Here is a 25,217-nt window from a genome sequence, read left to right as displayed (position 1 = left end):
AGCTGTCCAGTTTTCCCAGCACCACTTATTGAAGAGACTGTCTTTTCTCCATTGTATATCCTTGCCTCCTTTGTTATAAATTAGTTGACCACAGGTGCGTGGGTTTATTTCTGGGCTTTCTATCTTGTTCCATTGATCTATGATTCTGTTTTGTGCCAGTACCATATTGTCTTGATTATTGTAGCTTTGTATTATAGTCTGAAGTCAGGGAGTCTGATTCCTCCAGCTCCGTTTTTTTCCCTCAAGACTGCTTTGGCTACTTGGGGTCTTTTGTGTCTCCATAAAAATTTTAAGATTTTTTTTTCTAGTTCCGTAAAAAATGCCATTGATAATTTGATAGGGATTGCACTGAATCTGTAGATTGCTTTGGGTAGTATAGTCATTTTCACAATATTGATTCTTCCAATCCAAGAACATGGTATATCTCTCCATCTGTTGGTATCATCTTTAATTTCTTTCATCAGTGTCTTATAGTTTTCTGCATACAGGTCTTTTGTCTCCCTAGGTAGGTTTATTCCTAGGTATTATATTCTTTTTGTTGCAATGGTAAATGGGAGTGTTTCCTTAATTTCTCTTTCAGATTTTTCATCATTAGTGTAGAAGAATGCAAGAGATTTCTGTGCATTAATTTTGTATACTGCAACTTTACCAAATTCATTGATTAGCTCTAGTAGTTTTCTGGTGGCATTTTTAGGATTCTCTATGTATAGTGTCATGTCATCTGCAAATAGTGACAGCTTTACTTCTTCTTTTCCAATTTGTAATCTTTTTATTTCTTTTTCTTCTCTGATTGCCGTGGCTAGGACTTCCAAAACTATGTTGAATCATAGTGGTGAGAGTGGGCATCCTTGTCTTGTTCCTGATCTTAGAGGAAATGCTTTCAGTTTTTCACCATTGAGAATGATATATGCTGTGGGTTTGTCATATATGGCCTTTATTATGTTGAGGTGGGTTCCCTCTATGCCCACTTTCTGGAGAGTTTTTATCATAAATGGGTGTGGAATTTTGTCAAAAGCTTTTTCTGCATCTATTGAGATGATCATATGGTTTTTCTTCAATTTGTTAGTATGGTATATCACATTGATTGCTTTGCATATATTGAAGAATCCTTGCATCCCTGGGATAAATTCCACTTGATCATGGTGTATGATCCTTTTAATATGTTGTTGGATTCTGTTTGCTAGTATTTTGTTGAGGATTTTTGCATCTATATTCATCAGTGATATTGGTCTGTAATTTTCTTTTTTTTGTAGTATCTTTGTCTGGTTTTGGTATCAGAGTGATGGTGGCCTCATAGAATGAGTTTGGAAGTGTTCCTTCCTCTGCAGTTTTTTGGAAGAGTTTGAGAAGGATGGGTGTTAGCTCTTCTCTAAGTGTTTGGTAGAATTCACCTGTGAAGCCATATGGTCCTGGACTTTTTGTTTGTTGAAAGATTTTAAATCACAGTTTCAATTTCATTCCTTGTGATTGGTCTGTTCATATTTTCTATTCCTGGTTCAGTCTGGGAGGTTATACCTTTCTAAGAATTTGTCCATTTCTTCCAGGTTGTCCATTTTATTGGCATAGAGTTGCTTGTAGTAGTCTCTGAGGATGCTTTGTATTTCTGCAGTGTTGGTTGTAACTCCTCCTTTTTCATTTCTAATTTTATTGTTTTGAGTCCTCTCCCTCTTTTTCTTGATGACTCTAATGGTTTATCAATTTTGTTTATCTTCTCAAAGAACCAGCTTTTAGTTTTATTGATCTTTGCTATTTTCTTTATTTCTATTTAATTTATTTCTGCTCTTATCTTTATGATTTCTTTCCTTCTGCTAACTTTGCGTTTTGTTTGTTCTTCTTTCTCTAGTTCCTTTATGTGTAAGGTTAGGTCTTTTGATATTTTTCTTGTTTCCTGAGGTAGGCTTGTATAGCTATAAACTTCGCTCTTAGAACTGCTTTTGCTGCATCCTGTAGGTTTTGGATCATCGTGTTTTCATTGGCATTTGTCTTTAGGTATTTTTTGATTTCCTCTTTGATTTCTGCAGTGATCTCTTGGTTACTTAGTAACATAGTGTTTAGCCTCCATGTGTTTGTATTTTTTACGGTTTTTCCCCTGTATTTCATTTCTAATCTCATAGCATTGTGGTCAGAAAAGATGCTTTATATGATTTCAATTTTCTTAAATTTACTGAGGCTTGATTTGTGATCCAAGATATGATCTATCCTGGAGAATGTTCCGTGCTCACTTGAGAAGAAAGTGTAATCTGCTGTTTTTGGATGGAATGTCCTGTAAATATCAGTTAAATCTATCTGGTCTATTGTGTCATTTAAAGCTTGTGTTTCCTTTTTAATTTTCTGTTTGGATGATCTTTCCATTGGAGTAAGTGAGGTGTTAAAGTCCCCCACTATTATTGTGTTACTGTCGCTTTCCTCTTGTATAGCTGTTAGCAGTTGCCTTATGTATTGAGGTGCTCCTATGTTGCATGCATATATATTTATAATTGTTATATCTTATTCTTAGGTTGATCCCTTTATCATTATGTAGTGTCCTTCCTTGTCTCTTGTAACATTCTTTATTTTAAAGTCTATTTTGTCTGATATGAGTATTGCCACTCCAGCTTTCTTTTGATTTCCATTTGCATTGAACATCTTTTTCCATCCCCTTTCTTTCAGTCTGTATGTCTCCCTAGGTCTGAAGTGGGTCTCTGGTAGACAGCATATATATGGGTCTTGTTTTTCTATCCATTCAGCAAGCCTGTGTCTTTTGGTTGGAGCATTTAATCCATTCACGTTTAAGGTAATTATATGTATGTTCCTATGACCATTTTTTAAATCATTTTTGGTTTGTCTTTTGTAGGTCCTTTTCTTCTCTTGTGTTTCCCACTTAGAGAAGTTCCTTTAGCATTTGTTGTAGAGCTGGTTTGGTGGTGCTGAATTCTCTTAGCTTTTGCTTGTCTGTAAGGCTTTTGATTTCTCCATCGAATCTGAAAGAGATCCTTGCTGGGTAGAGTAATCTTGGTTGTTGGTTTTTCCCTTTCATCACTTTAAGTATATCATGCTACTCCCTTCTGGCTTGTAGAGTTTCTGCTGAGAAATCAGCTGTTAACCTTATGGGAGTTCCCTTGTATGTTGTCATTTTTCCATTGCTGCTTTCAATAATTTTTCTTTTTCTTTAATTTTTGCAAATTTGATTACTATGTGTCTCAGTGTGTTTCTCCTTGGGTTTATCCTGTATGGGACTCTCTGTGCTTCCTGGACTTGGATGGCTGTTTCCTTTCCCATGCTAGGGAAGTTTTCGACTATAATCTCTTCAAATATTTTCTCAGGTCCTTTCTCTCTCCCTTCTCCTTCTGGGACCCCTATAATGCGAATGTTGTTGAATTTAATGTTGTCCCAGAGGTCTCTTAGGCTGTCTTCCTTTCTTTTCATTCCTTTTTCTTTATTCTGTTCTGCAGCAGTGAATTCCAGCATTCTGTCTTCCAGGTCACTTATCCGTTCTTCTGCCTCAGTTATTCTGCTATTGATTCCGTCTAGTGTATTTTTCATTTCAATTATTGTATTCTTCATCTCTGTTTGTTTGTTCTTTAATTCTTCTAGGTCTTTGTTAAACATTTATTGCATCTTCTCAACGTTTGCCTCCATTGTTTTTCCGAGGTCGTGGGTCATCTTCACTATCATTATTCTGAATTCTTTTTCTGGAAGGTTGCCTATCTCCACCTTTTTCTAGGGTTTTATTTTGTTCCTTCATCTGGTACATAGCCCTTTGCCTTTTCATCTTGTCTATCTTTCTATGAATGTGGTTTTTGTTCTACAGCCTGTAGTTCTTCTTGCTTCTGCTGTCTGCCCTCTGGTGGATGAGGCTATCTAAGAGGCTTGTGCAAGTTTCCTGATGCGAGGGGCCTGTGGTGGGTCGAGCTGGCTGTTGGTCTAGTGGGCAGAGCTCAGTAAAACTTTAATCTGCTTGCCTACTAGTGGGTGGGGCTGTGTCCCCTCCCTGACGGTTGTTTGCCTTAGGTGACCCAACACTGGAGCCCACCTGGGCTCTTTGGCGGGGCTACTTGGGGACTCTGGGAGGTCTCACGCCAAGGAGCACTTCCCAGAACTTCTGTTGCCAGTGTCCTTGGCCTCACAGTGAGACAGAGCCACCCCCTGCCTCTTCAGGAGACCCCCCAACACTAGCAGGTAGGTCTGGTTCAGTCTCTATGGGGTCACTGCTCCTTCCCCTGGGTCCTGATGCGCACACTACTTTGTGTGTGCCCTCCAAGAGTGAAGTTTCTGTTTCCCCCAGTCCTGTCAAAGTCCTGCAATGAAATCCCACTAGCCTTCAAAGTCTGATTCTCTAGGAATTCCTCCTCCCATTGCCGGACCCCCAGGTTGGGAAGCCTGACGTGGGGCTCAGGACCTTCACTGCAGTGGGTGGACTTCTGTGGTATAAGTGTTCTGCAGTTTGTGAGTCACCCACCCAGCAGTTACGGGATTTGATTTTATTGTGATTGCACCCCTCCTACTGTCTCATTGTGGCTTCTCCTTTGTCTTTGGATGTGGGGTCTCTTTTTTGGTGAGTTCCAGTGTCTTCCTGTGGATGATTGCGCAGCAGTTAGTCGTGATTCCAGTGTTCTTGCAAGAGGGAGTGAGAGCACTAGTATTTCTTTTTTGACCCTGGAGTTATTTAGGAGCAATTTCTTAAATCTGTCAAGCATACATAGTTTTCAAAGTTCTTTGTTATTTCTAATTAATTGCTTTGTGATCAGGGAACATGTCTTGTTTGTACATATTCTTTGAAACTTATTGAGACTTGCTTTATAGACAAGCATGTGGTCAACATTTTTAAATGTTCTTTTGATATTTAAAACATACAATCTCTCTTGGATTTGGGGTTCTGTATATGTCCAATAAATCAAGACAGTCCCTTGTGCTATTTATATTTTTACTAACTTCTGCTCTATTTAACTTATTCAGTGTTAAATCTCCGGATTGGGTTGTAGATTTGTCAGTTTTCCTCTGTAGTTCTACCCACTTTCGATTTATGCATCTTTGAGGCCATTAGACAAGTACATGTATTTTATGTACCTGGTGAATTTCCTCCTCTACAAAACAGATAATAATACCTATATTATGAGGGTTGTGACAAAATATAAATATCTTACATAATTTTTATCACATTTATATCATAGTTGTGAATCACTAAGAATAATGCCTAACACATCTTGAGTAGTAGAAGATACATGGAGTCTCTTCTGGCTTCCATTGTTGGTACTGAGAAGTTTGCTGTCAGCCTAATAGCCATTCCTTTCTTGTGACTTTTAAATTTCTTATTGCTTGCTCATTTTTGTCATTCCATGCTTTATTTCCTTAAACATTTCATACATAGTTATTTTATATTGTTTTTGATAATGCAATGTAGCATCTGAAGATACTGGGAAGTCTAAATCTGCTATTTCTGCTATTCTTGCTGATGTTTGTTTCCTTGTGTTTGTTGCTTTTATCAAAGTTCTCCAGAGAGGGCTTCCCTGGTGGCGCAGTGGTTGAGAGTCCGCCTGCCGATGCAGGGGACGCGGGTTCGTGCCCCGGACCGGGAAGATCCCACATGCCGCGGAGCGGCTGGGCCCGTGAGCCATGGCCGCTGGGCCTGCGCGTCCAGAGCCTGTGCCCCGCCACGGGAGAGGCCACAACAGTGAGAGGCCCGCATACCGCAAAAAAAAAAAAAAAAAAAAAAAAAAAAAAAAAAAGTTCTCCAGAGAAAGAACCAATAGAACATATAAACACCTCACCCTCCATCACATCCAAAATCTCCTTCTCTGGTATACCGTACCACAGTGAATGACATTGACAGTTGCCCAAATTGGAAATCTGGGAGTCAGGTCATCATCTCTTTCTTACCACCACACCCAGTTAATCAGGGTAAATTGATTCTATTGTATACCTTAAATCTCAAATCCGTTCACTTTCCTGTTGTCCTACAATCTATCCTAGAGCACTGAGGTCTCCCCATGTCTAATCTTACTCTTCCACTCAACATGATACGTTATTTGAATGATCCTCATAAAATGTGAATCTAATTATGTCACTTTCATATTAAAACTCTTTTCATTTTTCCTCATTTCCTTTTGGAATAAAGTTTAAGTGGCATGTCATGCTTTACAAGTCCCTTCATTAACCACTCTCTCTCTACCATCCCCTCTTCTTGCACTCTTAAGTTTCAGCCATCCTAAATCTCTTTCGGCTCCTCCAAGGTGGGATGCTTTTTCTCCTGGCCTCTACACATGCTGTTATTCTCTGGCCACAAGCCATCATCTCCAAGCTAACTCATTAAGTCTTCAGTTCTCAGCATTAAAGTCTCTGGGAAGCTTTCATCCCTGCTCCATATACCAGTCATCCCCACACACCCTCTAGAGCTGCTGACTGGCTTGGCAATTACAGTGAAGAAACCAGAGTTCATTCTATTCGTCTCTATTGTGAAGGTTGTTCCTATGAGATCATGCAATATAGACAGAAACCTAAGCAGTGCCAGAATTCCTAGGAGTCTTGTAAAAATAAGTAGAAAAATCCAACAGCACCAGCAGAGTGAGAATAGCAGGAAACAGCCTTCAAATCATGAAATAACTTTAAAAAGTAGACTTTTATGGAGAAAAATGTCAGTAAGCACACAGATATTATAGCACTACAAGATTATTTCTAAGACCAGTGACTTAAAACAATAGCAAATTCATGATGAAAATGATTCTAATTAGAAAATTAATCTGATTCAGTAATAACCAAAATAGGATCTGCAATATGACTTTCCACGATTTCTCAAGTAAGATTCCATCTAATAGTACTGTTTATACTTAACATACACTCACATTCATTTCTTACAATTTATGAATTTAAGTTTCAGCAAGAATACTTTTTAGTGTTTGGGTTATTTTAATATATGCCAATTATTTTGTAAAGGCTAAATAATTTCAGGGTTAAATTACTTAAGTGAATTTTCAGTAATAGCATTTTTAACAGAATAAAAACATGCTTCTTTTGAGAAAATAAAAATATACACTAAACAACCCAATACAAAATTTTAATGAAATAGAAAGTAAGGAAATTTGAGTCATTATGCACACATGCATGTGTGTGAATTTATATATATATATATATATATATATATATATGTAGTTTGCAATAGCAGAAATATACTTCTGCAGGATGTAAAATGTACTCTAGAGAACGAGAAGCACAGGATATAGACATTATAAGGGCAAACTCAATAAATTAGTTAAAATTTTATCACTCAGTAATGAGAGACCAGTTTACAGTGATGTGGCAATGGTAGCAAAAGTAGTAGGAAGGAGCTAGCACTCACCGTATCTAATAAATAAAGCTTAGTGATTCATTAAATATTATGATACTGTACAGGATCAAAACTTTCAACACTTATGTAGATCTTTAATTGCTATCTTTCAGATAAGCTAAATAATCTAGGTAGGTAAGAAACTGCCTGCTGACATCATATTTTAAAGGAATTACCTTGCATAGGGAAGTCTACTCAGTACTCTGTAATGAACTATATGGGAATAAAATCTAAAAGAGTGGGTATATGTATAACTGATTCACTTTGCTGTACAGCAGAAACTATAACACAACATTGTAAACCAACTATACAGTAAAAATTAATTTAAAAAAGAATTACCTTGGAAAACTGAAAAAGCTTCATAAGAGCTGCACAGATCCAAAATATAATAATACAGTCTCCAAAAATAATGGAAAATATTGGTCTACCGTCTTGCTGTCATTCTGGCTGCATTTTATATCTTCAAAAAAATTTTCACAGCTAGGGTATATATCTGGACCCTAACAAGTTTATAAACATTGTAAATATGGCCCATTTTCTTTGTAATTATCTTAATGTGCTTTTGTGTAAAATGATTTACTAAAATGTTTAGGTTTTTAAAATATAAAAATTAAATAAGTACTCCCACCATTTACTTTATCTCAGAAACTAGACTTGCATTTGAGCTCTAGAAGTATTGAGTAGTCATAGGTCATTTCATGTAGTCTCAAGGCAGAAGGAAACTAACAGAAAGATGAGCATCAGTTTTACAGTAACACACAACACCCAAGATATGGATCTAAAGATTAAGCACATATTCAATTATTTATTCAATGTATGTGACCTTTAGAGCTCACGCTATTTCATTTGTTCTTTATCTTTGATAGGATTAATTGCATTTGATTTTTGTATTAAGGCGAAAGACAGACATCTCCTTTTCCTTGGCTTTAATTAGTCTCAAATTTAAGAAGAGAGAATAATGCTCATTTCATAAAAGGTTAACATTGATATTAGGACATTTTTTTTTTCTTCTGACAAATCTGTGCTGTGTTTATATTAAAATAAATGTTTAAAAATACTAATCCTGAGCAAGAGTTAAAATAAGAACAGTTTTGACTAAAGAATAAAATTCCTTCATTGTTAAACCTAAACAGCTTTAAAATTCAACCATGGGATATAAAGTCAGTAAGACTGGAATTCAGACTTCTGATGTCCATGGCAAACCTGAATGCTCTGAGCAGAAAGAACACACACATAGTAGATTAAAAAAAAAAAAAACAGTAAAAAGCATCAAAAATTGATGCACCTGGATTTTGTTAAATATAACAAAGGTTACTCAGTCCTTCATGGATAAACCTAGCTGGAGAACAGCACTGAACGGTATACCGCATTGAACAGATCCCTCAGAAAGGCAACGCTGGATTTCTTTTTTTTAGATAGGCACAGACATGTCCCCCCCAGATATTCAAAGACATAAAAGACACATTTGGAAGTACAATATGAATCATGTTTTTTGGTGGGGTTTTTTGTTTTTGGGTTTTTTTTTCAGCTGTGCTGCTCAGCTTGCAGGATCTTAGTTCCCTGATGAGGAATTGAACTCTACTAGGGATTCATGGCAGTGAAAGTTCCGAGTCCTAACCACTGGACCGCCAGGGAATTCCCATTTTTTGTTGTTGTTTTTTAATCCTGTCTTCAAGAAAGGAAAAGTTTCTGGACATTTAGGAAACTAAAGTGAGTCACTTGAGTTTTTAGTTATAGCTCCCCCCTCATGAAAAATAAGAGCCTTCTAGCCAGCAAAGCAGTATTATGACAAAGTATTAATATTTATACACCAGTAAAGGCATTAAGTAAGGGCTTGGCAACACAAGTCAACTGAAACCAAGCTCTAAGGATACTTTTAGTCCGTGTGGTGAAAGTGCCGGCACAGCAGGGATCCTCTCACAGTGTTAGCGCCTGTCCACCTAGGTGCAGTCGGTTCCAAGTCAGCGTGGTGAGCACTAGGCAATGACGTCGGCACTGAGCACGGCCCTCAGGGCTTCTTCAATATGCCTTTTCTTTTATTCCAACTGTCTCTCTTCCTCTTCATCTGCTTCTTCAATGACCTGAATCTCATCTCCTTGAGGTAAGGAAGAATTCTCCACCTGCAGTTTATTCCCATCAGCTTTACATTTCTCTTCTTCCTCTATGATTTCCTTCCATATCTTGTGGTTTTCGGTGAGATGGTGCATTAGCTGACAAAATATTCGCCGTCTGCCTTTCCTTTGTGGTTCTGTGAAATTTAACACACGTGTATTCTAATCATAGCAATATGATTCAATCATTCAGTAAATATCTGAGTGCCTGATATATTCCAGGCATTTATCTAAACACTGGGGTTATAGTTATAATAAGATTAAAATAATCCTTGCACCATGGGGCTCTCTTTCTAGTGGGAAAACCAAGATAAGCAAAGAAGCAAGACGCTTGTGTGTTAGATGGTGTTAAGTGTTACTGGATAAAAATAAAGAAGAGAGGGGATTAGGGAAGATGGGGTGGGGTGGGAGTTTCAAGGAGAAGGGAGGATGGTACTGAAATTTCAAATGATAAATAACAGTGCAAAGTTAAAAACCATCCTTTTTAGGGATTTTTTTAATGTATTGAATTAAACACAATTATCAAAATTTTGGTGAGTACAAATAATTTTTAGAAGCCAATCAACTTTCCCAAGATGACATCAGATGGTAATGCCAAAATGCCATAAGATTACTCTTCACTATGCTACTCCTGAACACAAGGTAGGGTGGGGGTAGTACTTTGTTATCTTGTTTCAAGCTGTCTTATCTGTTCTGATTTATAGCATGCTTGGGAAACAAACAAAAAAATAATTAGCTAGATATAATTTAAATCCTACTTTAAAGAGCAAATAACTGATTTCATTTTTAGTTACAAAGATGACAAATGTCCTTTTCATTTTCCATTTATACTCACTGATTTATATAGAAAAACTATGCATTACGGTTTGGTAGTTCAAAGCCATAATGCCACAAAACTTGGTTTTCCTCTTAGAGTCAGATAATGTGTATTTTCCTCCTCTCCCAACTGTGTTGAATGAACTATTTCCCAAGTCTATATGAAGGGCATGTTAACAGGGGAGGGTGGTGTGAAGAGGGGTTAGGCAAAGGAGGACTAGCCACTAGGACCAGCCAGCTCACAAAAGTTCAGATTTGGCGACAGCCCCATCATGTGTGCACAGGTAGAGACTGCTGAAGTGCACTGGCTGGAGGACAGCACTTCCAGAGATGCTACTTTCACTAAGAATGCTTGTTGTGTGACAGCATTTGCGTGGTACCCAAGCAGTAGTTACTCAAAAGGAGACTATTCAGGCTGAACATTTAGATAGTACTTACTTAAGATATAACTACTGAATCTGTATCTTAAAAACATCCAAATTAAATGGACATTTGCAGGTAATTAATAACATTAAAGAAATGACAGTATCCTTATATCTTACTAGGATTTAGGTTGTCTTCTATTTCTTCATCCTCTGTATCTAATTCTTCACCATCTTCTTCATCATAACAACTTTCAGTATCATCATCCTCTTCTGCTTCTATCCACTGACCCGGTAGCAGGCCAGCAGCATCATAGGAGTTACACAGGGGACCCACTATGTGAGTGATAAAAGATTCCTGGAGTTTTGCTAGTTGAGGAGAAGAACGATCCATGAAGGGACTGATGGGCAAACCAAGATTTGCTTCTTCATCTCCCTGATCATATTAAAAAGAAAAGTATACATTTAACTGTTGAAAGAACAACCACTGAGCTTTGTTAAAATTATCTTGAGGTTTTTTAATAAGCACAGTCTAACTCAAAATAATGTTTACAAAGAAGTATCAGTGAAATTACTCTGTCATTCCAACTCAAAGAATTTCTCTACTATTTGAGAAATCCTTAACAAGACTTTATTCTCACACCCCCAGTCAACCAGTACAGTTAATATTCAGGTAGCAAGAAAAATATACATCTTTTAAAATAAATTCAGCAGGGCTTCCCTGGTGGCGCAGTGGTTGAGAGTCCTCCTGCCGATGCAGGGCACATGGGTTCATGCCCCGGTCTGGGAAGATCCCACATGCCGCGGAGCGGCTGGGCCCATGAGCCATGGCCACTGAGCCTGCGCGTCCGGAGCCTGTGCTCCGCAACGGGAGAGGCCACAACAGTGAGAGGCCCGCGTACCGCAAAAATAAAGAATTCAGCAAATTTGCTAACAAACCAAAATTATATTAATAGAATATATAAATTCTATATAAATTACCAAAATTCTATAATATCAAATATAGATCCTCTTTCTCCTATGGGGAGATGATATAATGGAATCATTTTTGTTGTAGTTGTACCTCAAAAGTACAGAGTTGAATTTTGCAAATGCTTTTCAATGCCCTCCCTTTTTTTTTCTAACAGCAGAACCTTTTAATGAATCTAAATCAGAAAACTCAATATGTAAAACAGACAAAAGTAGAGCTATTGTGGTTGAGGTGAGGGTTCACCCCAGCTGCCTGCCCTGTGATACCCTCCCACTTGTGGTCCCTAGGGTTCTGGAGAGCACAACTGGAGATCAGACAGATGTGGTTTCACAACCTGCTTTTGCCACCTACTACCTGTGTGGTGCTGGGCAAGCTCTATGCCCAATTCATGTGTAAGATGTGAATAATAATCTACAGGGTTGCTATAGGATGAAAAGCAATATTATATAAAATGTTGAGCACAGGGCTGAGCAGTCCCCAAATGGTACTATTAACATTTTAGTGCCTACTGTCTGAACTGGTGGAGGGTGAATACTCTCCACAGTGCACAAGTTCTGCAAGCAGGCAGTGTCTATCTGTGCTGAGCCAACAGAGCCCTAAGGAGACAACCAGAAACTGTCCCATGATTAACTGTCCCATGATTAAAAATCTTATATGGCTTTATCTTCTGTGAGGATGAAAATTATTAATATTTACAAAAAATATCCAGGTGGGTTTATCCACAGGATTCTACAGTTTCATACATTTGACTTTTAAATAGGAGTTAGGCTTTTCTAAGCCCATGGCACTTAATGGCTATAGGAGTATACATAAAGATAGAATAACTAAGGTTATAAAAAGGTAAAAGGTTGGGCCAGGTTAGAAATTTGCATCCATATCTGAAGAAGGTTGAATAGCAGAACAAGACTGAGAAGGAATTCTGATGGTTTTGATGAGGGTTGACTTTCCTATAGGTTAGTACATTTAACCTTCATGACCACTGTGTGGTAGGATTATCAGATGGCATTTTTCTCCTTTGACATAAGAATAATGAAACCTAGAAAGATTAAGTGAAACTGTCTGAAATATTATATTGTTTTTAGTGATCTGGAATTATAACAGTTTATTGAGCACTTATGTGTCAGGAACTGTTCTAAGAACTTTACATAAATTAATTCATTTAATCCTCACACAACCTTATAAGGTAGGTACCATCAATATTCCTATTTTCTCAATGAGGAAACTGAGGCACAGGACTTACGCGAGGTCACATTGCTGGCAAGGAAGAGGAGCCAGGATTCAACCTCAGGCATGGCTTCCAAGTTTGTTTAATAAGAATTAATTCTCTGTACTTTAAAAATATATCATAAAATGCGTCTAAATGAAATTTTCTAATGTTCTTTTACTGAATTAGTGGGTTTTCTAAAATTGGCATATACTACCACTTTCTTACTACCACTGTTTGTACAGATAATATAAAGACAACATTTTCCTTAGCATAAAATTCTTTTGTGAACCTGAACTGAAGCCTGAGGCAGTCTTCAATTATCTTTGAGAATGAGGATGGGAATATGCAAACACTACTATACATACTGCAGTCTACAAATTAGGGTAAATATTTATAACCATTTATTACCCCAAATTACATATAATTTAGTTCAAATGTATCAGTGAAAAGTATTCGAAGATTATTGCTAAGATTTTACTAATCTATTTTCATGATTACACAGTACGGTATTTTGTTGACTTGTAAACAGCAGAGTATACACTATTGTATTGGGATGTTCAGCTAAGGTGGGTGAAAGATACTACATTTACTGGTCATTCAATACAATCTGGGTGTGACAAGGTATAACAGATCAGTGTGCAGTTTATAGGCTCACCTTCGTCACTCCTACTAGAGTAGCAACTCTTGGTAAAGAAAGCCCTGTCACAGAAGTCTCAGTTGGTAAACATCTTGATCTTTCCTGATTAGTAGGTCTAGTAAGGATTCCCAAGGAATGCAATTCCAGTCAAGAGGATGTATTTGTTATTTTGGAGATAATGAAATATTAGGCTTCTGGGGAAATCAGTATTTTTCTACATTGTAGGGAGCCTCAAGATTGGACAGAAAAGTGGTAAAGACTGCAAAGTGGTAGGATTATTTTAAAGACAAGATTAAAAACATATGAGAGGGCTTCCCTGGTGGCGCAGTGGTTGAGAGTCCGCCTGCCAATGCAGGGGACATGGGTTCGTGCCCCGGTCTGGGAAGATCCCACATGCCGCGGAGCGGCTGGGCCCGTGAGCCATGGCCGCTGAGCCTGCGTGTCCGGAGCCTGTGCTCCGCAACGGGAGAGGCCACAACAGTGAGAGGCCCGCATACCGCAAAAACAAAAAAAACAAAAAAAACAAACAAACAAAAAAACATATGAGAAATGAGCACGTTTATATTTTTGAAACTTGAAAGCCACTAAGTATCTACTTTGTCCCCATTTCTAGCGCTAATTTCTTACCCTCTGCCAGGACTTTTACGTAGTTGATGTATCTAAGGCAGTCTTTCTATAGCAGAGTTGAAAATGGGTTGATACTTTAAAAATACAATCTAAGTATACCCTGAATCAATTAAACAACTTCTTCTGGAAATAAATTATCCTAGGCTATAGGTTTTCAGGATTGAAAGGGACCTTGGAATCAATATGTAGTCTTTCCTTAGCTCTAGACTGGAGTACATTCAACCCACTCCAGATTGGCAATAAACTATTTTTGTTTTTAAAATTTAAAGATTTGTTTATTTATTGTTATTTTTAAAATTTTTGGCTGCGTTGGGTCTTTAGTTGTGGCACATGGGATCTTTGTTGAGGCATGCGGGTTCTTTCGTTGTGGCGTGTGAGCTTCTTTCTGGTTGTAGTGTGTGGGTTTTCTCTCTCTAGTTGAGGTGCATGAGCTCAGTAGTTGTGGCGTGTAGGCTTAGTTGCCCTGTGGCATTTTAGTTCCCTGACTAGGGATCAAACCCACGTCCCCTGCGTTGTAAGGCAGGTTCTTTTACCACTGGACAACCAGGGAACTCCCTGTTTTTAAATTTTAGAAACAAAGGCAAAGGAGCTGAGAAAATATTAAGACCAGAGCAAATGCAACCCATTTTTGGTTAAAGCAACTCATTTCAAGCATTTAATGTAGCTATCCAAACCCAAAGGGTAGTGTCTTCAGATGGCAGAAAAGTCCACCAATCTAAAAGTCCCACCAATCTAATGTTTCAACTTACCTGCTCATAAAATTCATTGACAATGCCTTCTGTCCATTTCAAATGCAAGTCTCGAACTTTTGTTGGGCCATTTATATCTGCCAGTTTGATGCACACCTGGCATACTAACAGGCGATCATTTTCATTACTCCATTCTATACCATTACTGTTTACATCATTGGCCTAGTTTGGAAAAACAGAATTATTTTAGGTGCTGAGGGCACAGGAGTTTTTTGTTGTGGGGGTTTTTTTTGGCCACACCGCACGGCCTGTGGTATCTTAGTTCCCCAACCAGGGTTTGAAACCACGCCCTCAGTGGTTCACTCCAGTGAAAGCGTGGAGTCCTAACCACTGGACTGCCAGGGAATTCCCCAGTTTTTTGTTTTTACCAAATTGTCTTAAAACTGTTTCCTGTCCAAAGGACAGGAAGGAATTTCAATAAATGCTTCTTTTAATTGGTTTGTGCCATAACATGTACCTCTATGGGTTAAATTTCCCTTTGAAGTGTCATTTACGGTTTTGTTTCAATGGAAGTAGAGCACTGTACAAGCAGAACAACAAACCATGGGTTTCAATATTTGTGATTACCAGAGAAAATTGTAATTTGTGTACATTAACACATTCGTATATAATATAAAGTATATATGTATATGCAAAAACAAATCATATAAGAATTATAACTATTTCTGTCTCAAAAAGGAACACTTAAGGATCTAACTGTAAAAGACAACATGCTATATAGCTGAAAGAACACAAGTCTTACAAGCTAATCTCTATGGTTTTAAATCCAGACTCAGAATGATTTACTAATTCATTGCATAATGCTGGAAAAATTACTTAAGTTCCTTGAGTCCACCTTTCTTCATCTATAAAATAGGAAAAATATTAATCTAGCCATATTGCCATGAGGATTAACAAAGAAAAATTCACAGTTCATAGTAAATGCTAACATTGTTATTTAAATAAATGCTAGTTATTAGGCAAATTACCATGTTTTTCAAGAACTCAAATTTCCTCTTGTAAGAAATAAAGTGAATAGGCCAGATCAGTGGCTTTGGAACTTTATTGTGATGGTAGATTGTTTTTGGCATCTACCCCCCTCTTTTTTCTTTTTTTTGGCTGTGCTGCATAGCTTGCAGGATCTTAGTTCCCCGACCAGGGACTGAAGCAGGACCACGGCCAAGAAAGCCCTGAGTCCTAACCACTGGACCACCAGGGAATTCTCTGACATCCACCCGTTTTGTTAAAGGAACTCTTATGTAGACCACCACTACAGAAAACAGTTAAAAGAAAGGTGAGCTGTTTAGATTGAAATTGTGTAGTCTAGGGAATTCCCTGGCTGTCCAGTGGTTAGGAGTCTGCACTTTCACTGCCGTGGCCCGGGTTCAATCTCTGGTCGGGAACTAAGATCCGCAAGCCTCGCCCCATGGCCCAAAAAAAAAAAAAAAGAAAGAAATTGTGTAGTCTAGAGCCCCACTCGTGACATTTTTCTGAGAGACTACAGAATAGAAATCTCTGAGGAACACAGAGTCAAAAGTTTTGGGCTAGATAATCTTTCACCTATAAAAACTTCTATTTACTCTGACTTAAGCACTTAAGTGAATTTTTATTAAATAAAAATAAAAGTTAATAGAGCTATACAGCGATGAAATAAGTTTAAAGAAATTTCAAATTTCTTGCTGATTTTTATAAACATTTTATCAATATCACAACAGTGACATATATAGGTCTCCTTCCAGGAGGTTGAATCTAGTACTCCTTTGATACCTGTTCTTCTACCCTGAAGGTACACCTTCCTTTAGGGCACAAATGTTATCAGGAAAACGATTTCCTGCCTGCAGAAGGTGGGGCATCCTTCCCTCAGGAATCTAAAGCAGTGGTTCTCAACATTTTTTCACCCGAACTTCTGAGGGATAGAACGTGCTCCCATTAGTACCATCACACAAGGGCAGTGATTCTCAATTCCACAGTGAATGTGAGCTCAGTGAGGACAGGGACTTCCATCTGCTCATTCCTTATTCTTCACTAGGATGATTGCATGCAGTGGGCAATCCCAATAAACAGCAGTTCAATGAGTGCCTTATTCTCACGTACTTCTCCAGACCCACACCAGTCAGTTAAACACTTAATAATATAAAGGGAAACAGGTGAAGCAAAGTAGGCATAACTGGCTTCTTAGAAACACATCTTTAACTTCATAAAATGCCTTACTTGGCACTGCACAACTTTCTCAAATCTGTCCCTAAAAGCTTCAATTGACATAATTGGAAATGTAGCAAGCAATAGTATTTTTGGACATGCTATAATTTTTTTAAAATATTGGCATATATATTGTATTATGTCAGACTTATCATGACTTCATGACTTCAGATTTATTCTAACTTAATGTTAAAAAAATACCTTTTGGAATGGCCTAATCAGTTAGGTAATCTGACTGATAGAACCTGGCCATCCCCCAAAGAAAAGTAACTTTTCAATTACCAACCCGCTTTTTTGCCCAGTATAACTTCCTGTCCCCTTGTGCCTATAAAAGTCTTTCATTTTATACTGGCCCTTGGAGCTCCTTTCTGTTAGACTGGATGCTGCCTGATTCAAATCAGCTTTTGATCAAATAAACTCTCAAAATTTAAAACAAAACAAAAAAATAACTTTTGTCAGTAACACTGACAATAATTTCTGCTTTTGAAACCAGGAATTAATTTGCATAACAAACCTTGGCATTGAATTCAGCAAGGAAATCAAAATGCTTTTTAAGGTCTGTGGCAAGGATTGCTTCAATGACTAAAAAACGAAAGCGCTTGAATTGCACATTATCAAGATTAAGAAGGAAGTTGTACTCTGGACGAGAAAGATACAGATTCCAGGCTGATGCAGCGTGATGATTTTCCAGAACAGATCTGTCGTTGTACAAAACTGCCTAAAAGGGAATAAGAAAAATGAGGCAGGCATCTCAAAGATACTGAACTTTAATAATAAACAGAGTTAGGATCAGGTTGGAAGAATACAATGAGTACCTACTACATGCCAGGCATGTTAATACCTGTAAAGAAGGGTTGATAATTTTATAAATGAGTAGACAAGTGCAAAGAGGATAAGGTACACCTTTCCAGCATTCACAGCTAGTAAGCGAAAGGGTAATCTGTCTCCAAAGTTCATCTTTGCAGACACCACGCTGCCTACCAAGAGATGTAAAGTTGATATCTGAGGTCAACTTCATTAAATCAGTGAACCTTCTAAAATAAAGCTTCTGTTAATAAAGTCATTAGGGACAGAGAGAGCAGGTTTAGGGATATATTACTGTTCTTTAGCCAGCATGGAATGAACATGCTGACTGGAATACTGTGCGTGGTGAGTCAGAGACCCACAAATATGAGAAGGGCACATCCTATACTCCCAACTGACACAGTGCCTGGGAGTCAGAGAAGTATCAAGCAGGTAAAAGCACAAATTCTCTGGTTCAAGTGGTGTAGATTTATTCACTTTTTTTCCACTTCACTCTAGTGGAAGACCCTGAGGTACTACCTCAGTAGTCTAGGATTTGGGAATACAGATTTTAAAAACCACTGGATTATATAGAATTTTTAAAACTTCTTCCATCTCTAACAAGCAAGCAATTTTTAAAATTATTAAATAAGCATAGTAATTATTAAAAGAACTCTCATAGCCAGTGCTAACGGATGAGTATAAAAATTAAAACGTCCCCATTTTCATAGAGCTTCCTGTCTAATGGAAAAGGACAGATAAAAATACTGCACAATCTCAGTTAAGATGCATATTCTGAGCCTAATTAGATTGTTTTACATATTTGTGAAAATTAGCTATAGTCTAGATTTAAGCATAGATACTTACCATTTGATTTTTTTTTTACATCATTTTTTTTTTTTTTTTTTTGCGGTACTCGGGCCCCTCACTGTTGTGGCCTCTCCCGTTGTGGAGCACAGGCTCCGGACGCGCAGGCTCAGCGGCTATGGCTCACGGGCCCAGCCGCTCCGCGGCATGTGGGATCCTCCCGGACAGGGGCACGAACCCGCGTCCCCTGCATCGGCAGGTGGACTCTCAACCACTGCGCCACCAGGGAAGCCCTACATCATTTATTTTTATGTTAGCAGTGATATGATTTAAACTTTGCAGTGAGTCATAAAAAGGCTGGAAACAATCTGTGTCCACCAATGGATGAATAAAGAAGATGTAATATATATAGACACAATGCAATATTTTTTAGCTGTGAAAAAGAAGGAAATCCTGCCATGGGTGGACCTTGAAAGCATTATGCTAAGTGAGATAAGTCGGAGAAAGACAAATACTGTATGATATCACTTACAAATAATCTGAGACTGAACTCTAGATACAGCAGAACTAGGTTGTTACCAGAGGGTGGGGGAATTGGGAGATGGTGGTCTAAGGGTACAAATGTGCAGTCTGAAGACAAGTTCTGGGGATCTAGTGTACAGCATTGTGATTATAATTAACAATACTATATTATATAATAAAAAACTGCTAAGAGACTAGATCTTAAATGTCCTTACCACACACACAAAGTTAATTATGTGATGTGATGGAGGTGTTAGCTATCGCTATGGTGGTAATCATATTACAATATACGTATCAAATTAAAACATACATGTGAAACTTCAAAGACTTCCTAAGGGGTCAACTTGCATTTAATTGTGATTTAACTAATTCATGCTTAAATCCAATAAAGACTGATAAATTATCAGAATAGCTTTGTTCATGAAGAAGTAATCAAACTCCCAGCTCAATAAATTACAATGTATAATGAGTGTCCTGTAAAGCTAGCCGACTTAAACTCTCAGCTAGTGAGATCAGTAAAAAAAAAAAAATTAGTAATTCAGAATTCCTGCAGCATCCAAATTACCCTTTGACCTTACCAAAGAAATATAAAATGGGGACCAAAAGAATCTGAGTCAATATTAGAATCTAGATATACTCACTATACTAGAAGCTTTAAAGACATGGTAAAAGTGGGAATGGATTGAGGAAAGGCCATCTAAGTCATTGCATAAGAAGGGAAAACCCACCTGGAGAGTAAGTAGAAGGAGTCCCCTGCTGGACCCTAGTCAACTCTCTACCTCATGGCTGAGTGGAGGCAAGAATCATGGAGCAGTAAGGAGGCAAATTCTGCTTTAGAAGAATACTGGAAGCTTGCACATAGAGCAACAAGCCAAGCTTAAACTCTGTGAGGAAAACATTCCAGGTAAAACAGATAATGAAGCCTCAGCTGGCTTTTACTGAGAGCGCCATGACAACTAGAAAAGGAGGACAGTTCCCCCCTAATTTAGAGCTGCAGTAACTTAACATCCTCTGAATTTTGCTAAAGCAACTTGCTACCTGCTTTCTCTAGTTATGGATCCCATCCTTATCTCCACAAGCAAATACTTCTCTAACATGGCAAAGCAAATTAGTTGATCATAAAGTTTACTTTTACCCTCTCTGAATCAAAAAGATTTGAAAAGGGGTTTAATACAAACTCTGACGTAATTAATCTTAACAAAAACCCATCAGACATAAAGACTTTGATCAAACAGGAAGACTATGACAAATGTGAACAAATGTCTCCTTTTGAAACACAAGAAAAAGGAGGAAACAGAAAAATCTCTAGGTCATAGTCATAAGATTAAAGAAGGTATTTTAATTTTTCTGAATGAAAAATCTTGGATTAAGAAAGGCTGTTTTCATTAAAAAAAATTAATATTCCTAACTTAAAAAAAAATCCAGTAGAGGCAGTAAACAAATTAGGTGCAGTAGAAAACAATGAAGCCTCTTTTTTAAAGAAGTACTTCTCTTTAAAGAAATAGTCTTGATGAACAGGTGTCATCTGGGGATTCCTTTACTCTCAAATTCTGGGTTCTAAAATTTCTGGTAATCCCATTATCTTCTAAGACCCTTTGTCTTAGTTATCACCCTTGTTTTGCTAAAACACATTTTTATGTAACTTTCTCAGATAGGATGGATGGAACATGATTTTTAAAAATCTTTGCATACCTGAGACTCTTTATTTTGCTCTTAACACTCAACTGTAGCTTAGCTGGATACAGAACTCTAACATGAAAATAATCCTTTTATGCCAGCACTATCTCTTCCCGTTTTACTTTTTTACTAGCACTTATGTCATAATCATCTCTCTGTCTTTTACACACACACACTTATTTGTTTTTTCTTGCTTTACTAGAATGTAAGTTCCATGGGGGCAGAATATTTTTTTTGCCTGTTTTGTTCAATAATATTCATAGTATGCATTGAATAGCCTTGTGTATGTTTTATTGCTGAGTCTCTTTAATTGGGAAGGATGAGTAGGAATCCTGTAAACATGGATGGGGCCTGTTTACCTAGCAGGTTTTGCTTTAGAATCACCAGTGTGATTTCAAAAATGAGAAGGATTTACTCTGGAGTACTAAATCTCTCCTGGCCATTTTCTTCAATATCTAAGAGATGTGTTTTCTGCCTGGAAGTAAATGCAGTAAATACAGTAGCTTTGCTTAAAGGTGTGTGGTGTGTGTTATATGGGAGGTGTGTGTGTGTAGAGCAGACAAAGGCAAATTGCATCAGAAGTCTCTAGGGTTCCACTTAGGCCTCAGCTCCCTTCTAGTATACTTTTTTTTTTTTTTTTGCGGTACGCGGGCCTTTCACTGTTGTGGCCTCTCCCGTTGCGGAGCACAGACTCCGGACGCGCAGGCTCAGCGGCCATGGCTCACAGGCCCAGCAGCTCTGCGGCATGTGGGATCCTCCCGGACCAGGGCACGAACCCGTGTCCCCTGCATCGGCAGGCGGACTCTCAACCACTGTGCCACCAGGGAAGCCCCCTTCTAGTATACTTTAATCTCATAATATTTGCCCACATGTTTTTCATTTTCCAGAAACAGTATGAAATTCTTTAACCTACTGGTGATAATATCCTCCCACCAACTCCTCTCTGTTGTAATGAGTTTCATCCCTTACTAATATTTTGATCAGGAGGAAAAGGAGAAAAATGTACTTGTTTAGTCACCATCTTGATCTATATTTGGGAGGACAAACATTTATGACTGTCTCAGATCTACAATTCTTAAAGTTTTGTTTACTTTTACCCCAAATCAAAATATTCTGCAAACTCTAACATCTCAGTCACTAATCTCCATCTTTCAGCCAACTATTCATTTGGAAATAGCTCAGAAATCTCTTAGAATTTTAATACTGACATCCCTCCAGGATAAAGCTGACTAAATGTTTCCCCTTCTCTCATGGCAAGGATTCAAAATAATCTTCCTAAGTCTTCCCACACACTTCTCTTACCATGAGAATGAAGAATGCTTGATCCAGTTGGTGGTGATATACACTATTGTCCCTTTTTATCATATACCAGAGCAATAATATCTTTCACTATTTATGGCCTGATTAGACCTATTGAGCTTCCTAAGATGAGAGAGACTGCTTTATTACCTAATAAACAGGTTAGGCCTCAGGCTTTCATAAAAGAGTCCTTATCTCACAGGCACTAGCTGAAGAAGGTCTCAAGAATTTCATCACTTTGGGAACAACGGAGTGTATTTCAGACAAGCTTAGCGGTCCTGCAGAGCAAAGAAATTAGGGATCCTTCAACATTCAACAAATTTTTACTGAATGCCTTCTGTGTGCTAGGCACCATTCTAGGTATTAGGGAATAAAAGAGATAAAAATCCCTGCCCTCTTGGAAACTTATACTCCTCTGAGAGGCATGGAATAAACAAAATACACAAGCAAAATACAGAGTATGCTGAATGACCATTGTTATGATCAGGGGAGGAACATAATGAGTGCCAGGGAGGGGCTTTTGAAATTTCAGGTGGAAGGAAGTGACAAAGTGAGCTATATATTGGGTTGGCCAAAAACTTCGTTAGGGTTTTTTGTAAGATGTTATGGAAAAACGCAAATGAACTTGTTGGCTAACCCAATATATGTCTGGGGAAAGAGCACTCTGGGCAGAGAGAACAGAAACTGACCAGGTTCTTAGAAAGGGAGTGTGCCAGCACATGGAAGGAAACAGCAAGGAGGCCAGTGAGGCTAGATCTGAGTGAATTTAAAAAGGAGAATTACTGGGGTCTAAATGGTGTAGGGCCTTCTGAGCCACTGTAATGACTGTCTTTTACTAGGAGTGAGGGCTTGGAACAGAGAGTGATGTAATGCACGTTTAAACAGGGCCACTCTGGCTGCTATGTGTTGAAACCAGACTGAAGGGGAGCAGGAAGTAAGCAAGGAGACTAGGTAAAAGGCTACACTTTTTCATAGCTGAACTCTGATCAATTTCCTTTCCAGTCCAGCCCTTTCCATTGCTTCATCTCTTGGCAGTCCTTAACAATGAGAATTTAGAAATAACACATTGTTACTGATTGAGTCCAGACTTCATGTTTGTATTTTGATCAGGACAACAGTTTTGAGTATACAACTTATATAAATTACATTCATGTGTCATTGTTTTCAATTATCTGCATGCAAGACAACACTAGTATTCACTAACTTGTAATATCCTTGAAGAAGAGGTAATAAACAAGTCTGACTCACCTATACTCAAAGCTAATAAAGAGAGAATGAAAGCAGAGGGTGGAGTAGAATAGTAAATAATTTCTGTCTACATGATAATCTGATTCAGTAGAAAACTTTCCAAATGTTATCTCTTTTAGTCATATCAGGTACATATTTTGAGGTTCAGAAAGATAAGGGTTACTTGCCTAATGTCACACAGCTAATAGTAGGTAACCAGAAATTAAACTCAGGTCTCTCAATCCGAAGACCAGTACTTTTTCCACTGTACCACTACTGCCCAGGTCTGTGACTTGCCATAGGACTAGGATTGTGAAGTGCTAGGCTAGAGAAAACGGGCATCTGGTTCTTGCAGAATGGGACTGCAAATGAGGAAATGTGTTCCTTAGTGGGAAATTTCTCCCAAAGCAATTCTTAGAAAGTGGAAAAATATTAATATCTAGATTGAAATTCATTTAAAAGTTACCTGTGGAAATCATGAGCTATGAAGAGATGAAGTCTAACTGGAGAAAATGAATTACATAGCACTTTTTTTTTTTTTTACATAGCACTTTTAATCTCTCTCTCTCTCTCTGAATCCTATTCTTGTTCTGGGTAGAGAATCTATCTCCTATATTTTAAGCAGTGGGAGTGTGTCAGAGAAATGAGAAAAGGAACACAGAGAATGGCTATAAAAGATGAAAGAATCAGAACTGAGTTTTGAACACAGAGCAACAAAGTGAGGAAGTAAGATGAATTCAGCAAACAATCATTGACAACTTGCTCTTTGTAAGGCAGGCAGGCAGAAATACAAAGCTGACATTTCAGGAATCACCAGCCTAAACAAAAATTCACAACCACACTAAATTCTGCTTAAAACCAATAGTCATCCCTTAGCATCTGCAGGGAATTGGTTCTAGGACCCCTGCAGATGTTCAAGTCTATTAATAAAATGATGTAGTATTTTCATATAACCTACGCACATCCCCTGTATACTTTAAATCTTCTCTAGATTACTTATAATACCTAATACAATGTAAATAGTTGCCAGTGTGCAGCAAATTCCAAGTTTTGCTTTTTTTGGAACTTTCTGGAATTTTTTAAATTTTCAAATACTTTTGATCTGCAGTTGATCGAATCCATGCAGGCAGAAACCCTGGATATGGAGGGCTGACTGTATCTAGTTCCAAGTCCTAATGTTTAAAGTCATCGCAATTACAATATCCGTTTGTTGGGGACTCCTACCTCTTATGCAAATTGTGACCCTAAAGGAATCTTGCACCTTATCAGCTGTACTGAATACAAAAATAATGTACTAGAAGATTTTTTACATATATGAATATATGCAGACCTAAGAGACTGCATATTATGGTATGTCTTAGAGAAAAAAAGAGGACAACAACAAAAATAATAACAGTTCTCAGTCATTATAGCTTTTAGGCATATGAAGGATCTTGCTAGAAGGAAGAGTAAGTCTTACATGTAGTCAAAGTCTTATCAATTTGATCAAAGGCAAAGATATTGACAGCGAAGACTCCAGAATTTCATAAAAGTAGCGAATTACTCTTTCAGGAACATTTTATTTATTTTCCAGCGGAAGATGATTTTTCCCTAATTCTTCAGCACAAGCACATGTCATATCACTGCCGTGTGTTATTATCCAACGGCCAAATGATTCAACTGAAGAATGGTTTCCAAAGTGAAATGCAGAATGGCTGTAAAATTTCAGAACCACTCCTTAAACTTTCTGAAAAAGTAGTTCCTACCTGAGGGGCATTTGTAGCCACTAGAAATGCATTTGTCCGCCCTGGGTGGTCGTAATCATGCATGGCAGCTGCCACGTACAGAGCCATCAATTCCAATGCAGGAATGTTTGAAGACAGGCAGCCATAGCTCTCATCTGGAATACAGCAACTCCTCGAAGAAATGTAAGCAATTCGCCCAGGGTTAATTCTACCATTAGAAT

The 25,217-nt window shown here is 37.9% G+C and overlaps 1 protein-coding gene across 2 annotated transcripts in view; it reads right to left on the bottom strand.

Annotated features, from left to right (window-relative positions):
- Positions 1–6,576: 6,576 nt before the first annotated feature.
- PDE3B (phosphodiesterase 3B) overlaps positions 6,577–25,217 on the bottom strand; it is a 176,172-nt gene continuing 157,531 nt past the window's right edge. For both annotated transcript variants that reach the window (XM_032641473.1, XM_032641474.1), the window contains exons 12-16: positions 25,018–25,217; positions 17,472–17,675; positions 14,780–14,941; positions 10,770–11,025; positions 6,577–9,548 (exon numbers count right to left, since the gene is read on the bottom strand). In XM_032641473.1, coding sequence (XP_032497364.1) covers positions 9,337–9,548; positions 10,770–11,025; positions 14,780–14,941; positions 17,472–17,675; positions 25,018–25,217 — 1,034 coding nt within the window. In that variant the 3' untranslated portion in view covers positions 6,577–9,336. The remainder of the gene's footprint in view (positions 9,549–10,769; positions 11,026–14,779; positions 14,942–17,471; positions 17,676–25,017) is intronic.

Source organism: Phocoena sinus, chromosome 8 (genome assembly GCF_008692025.1).
Source record: "Phocoena sinus isolate mPhoSin1 chromosome 8, mPhoSin1.pri, whole genome shotgun sequence".
NCBI classification, from domain to species: domain Eukaryota; kingdom Metazoa; phylum Chordata; class Mammalia; order Artiodactyla; family Phocoenidae; genus Phocoena; species Phocoena sinus.
The sequence above is the reverse complement of the archived record's forward strand: the minus strand, read 5'-3'. Positions and strand labels throughout refer to the sequence as shown.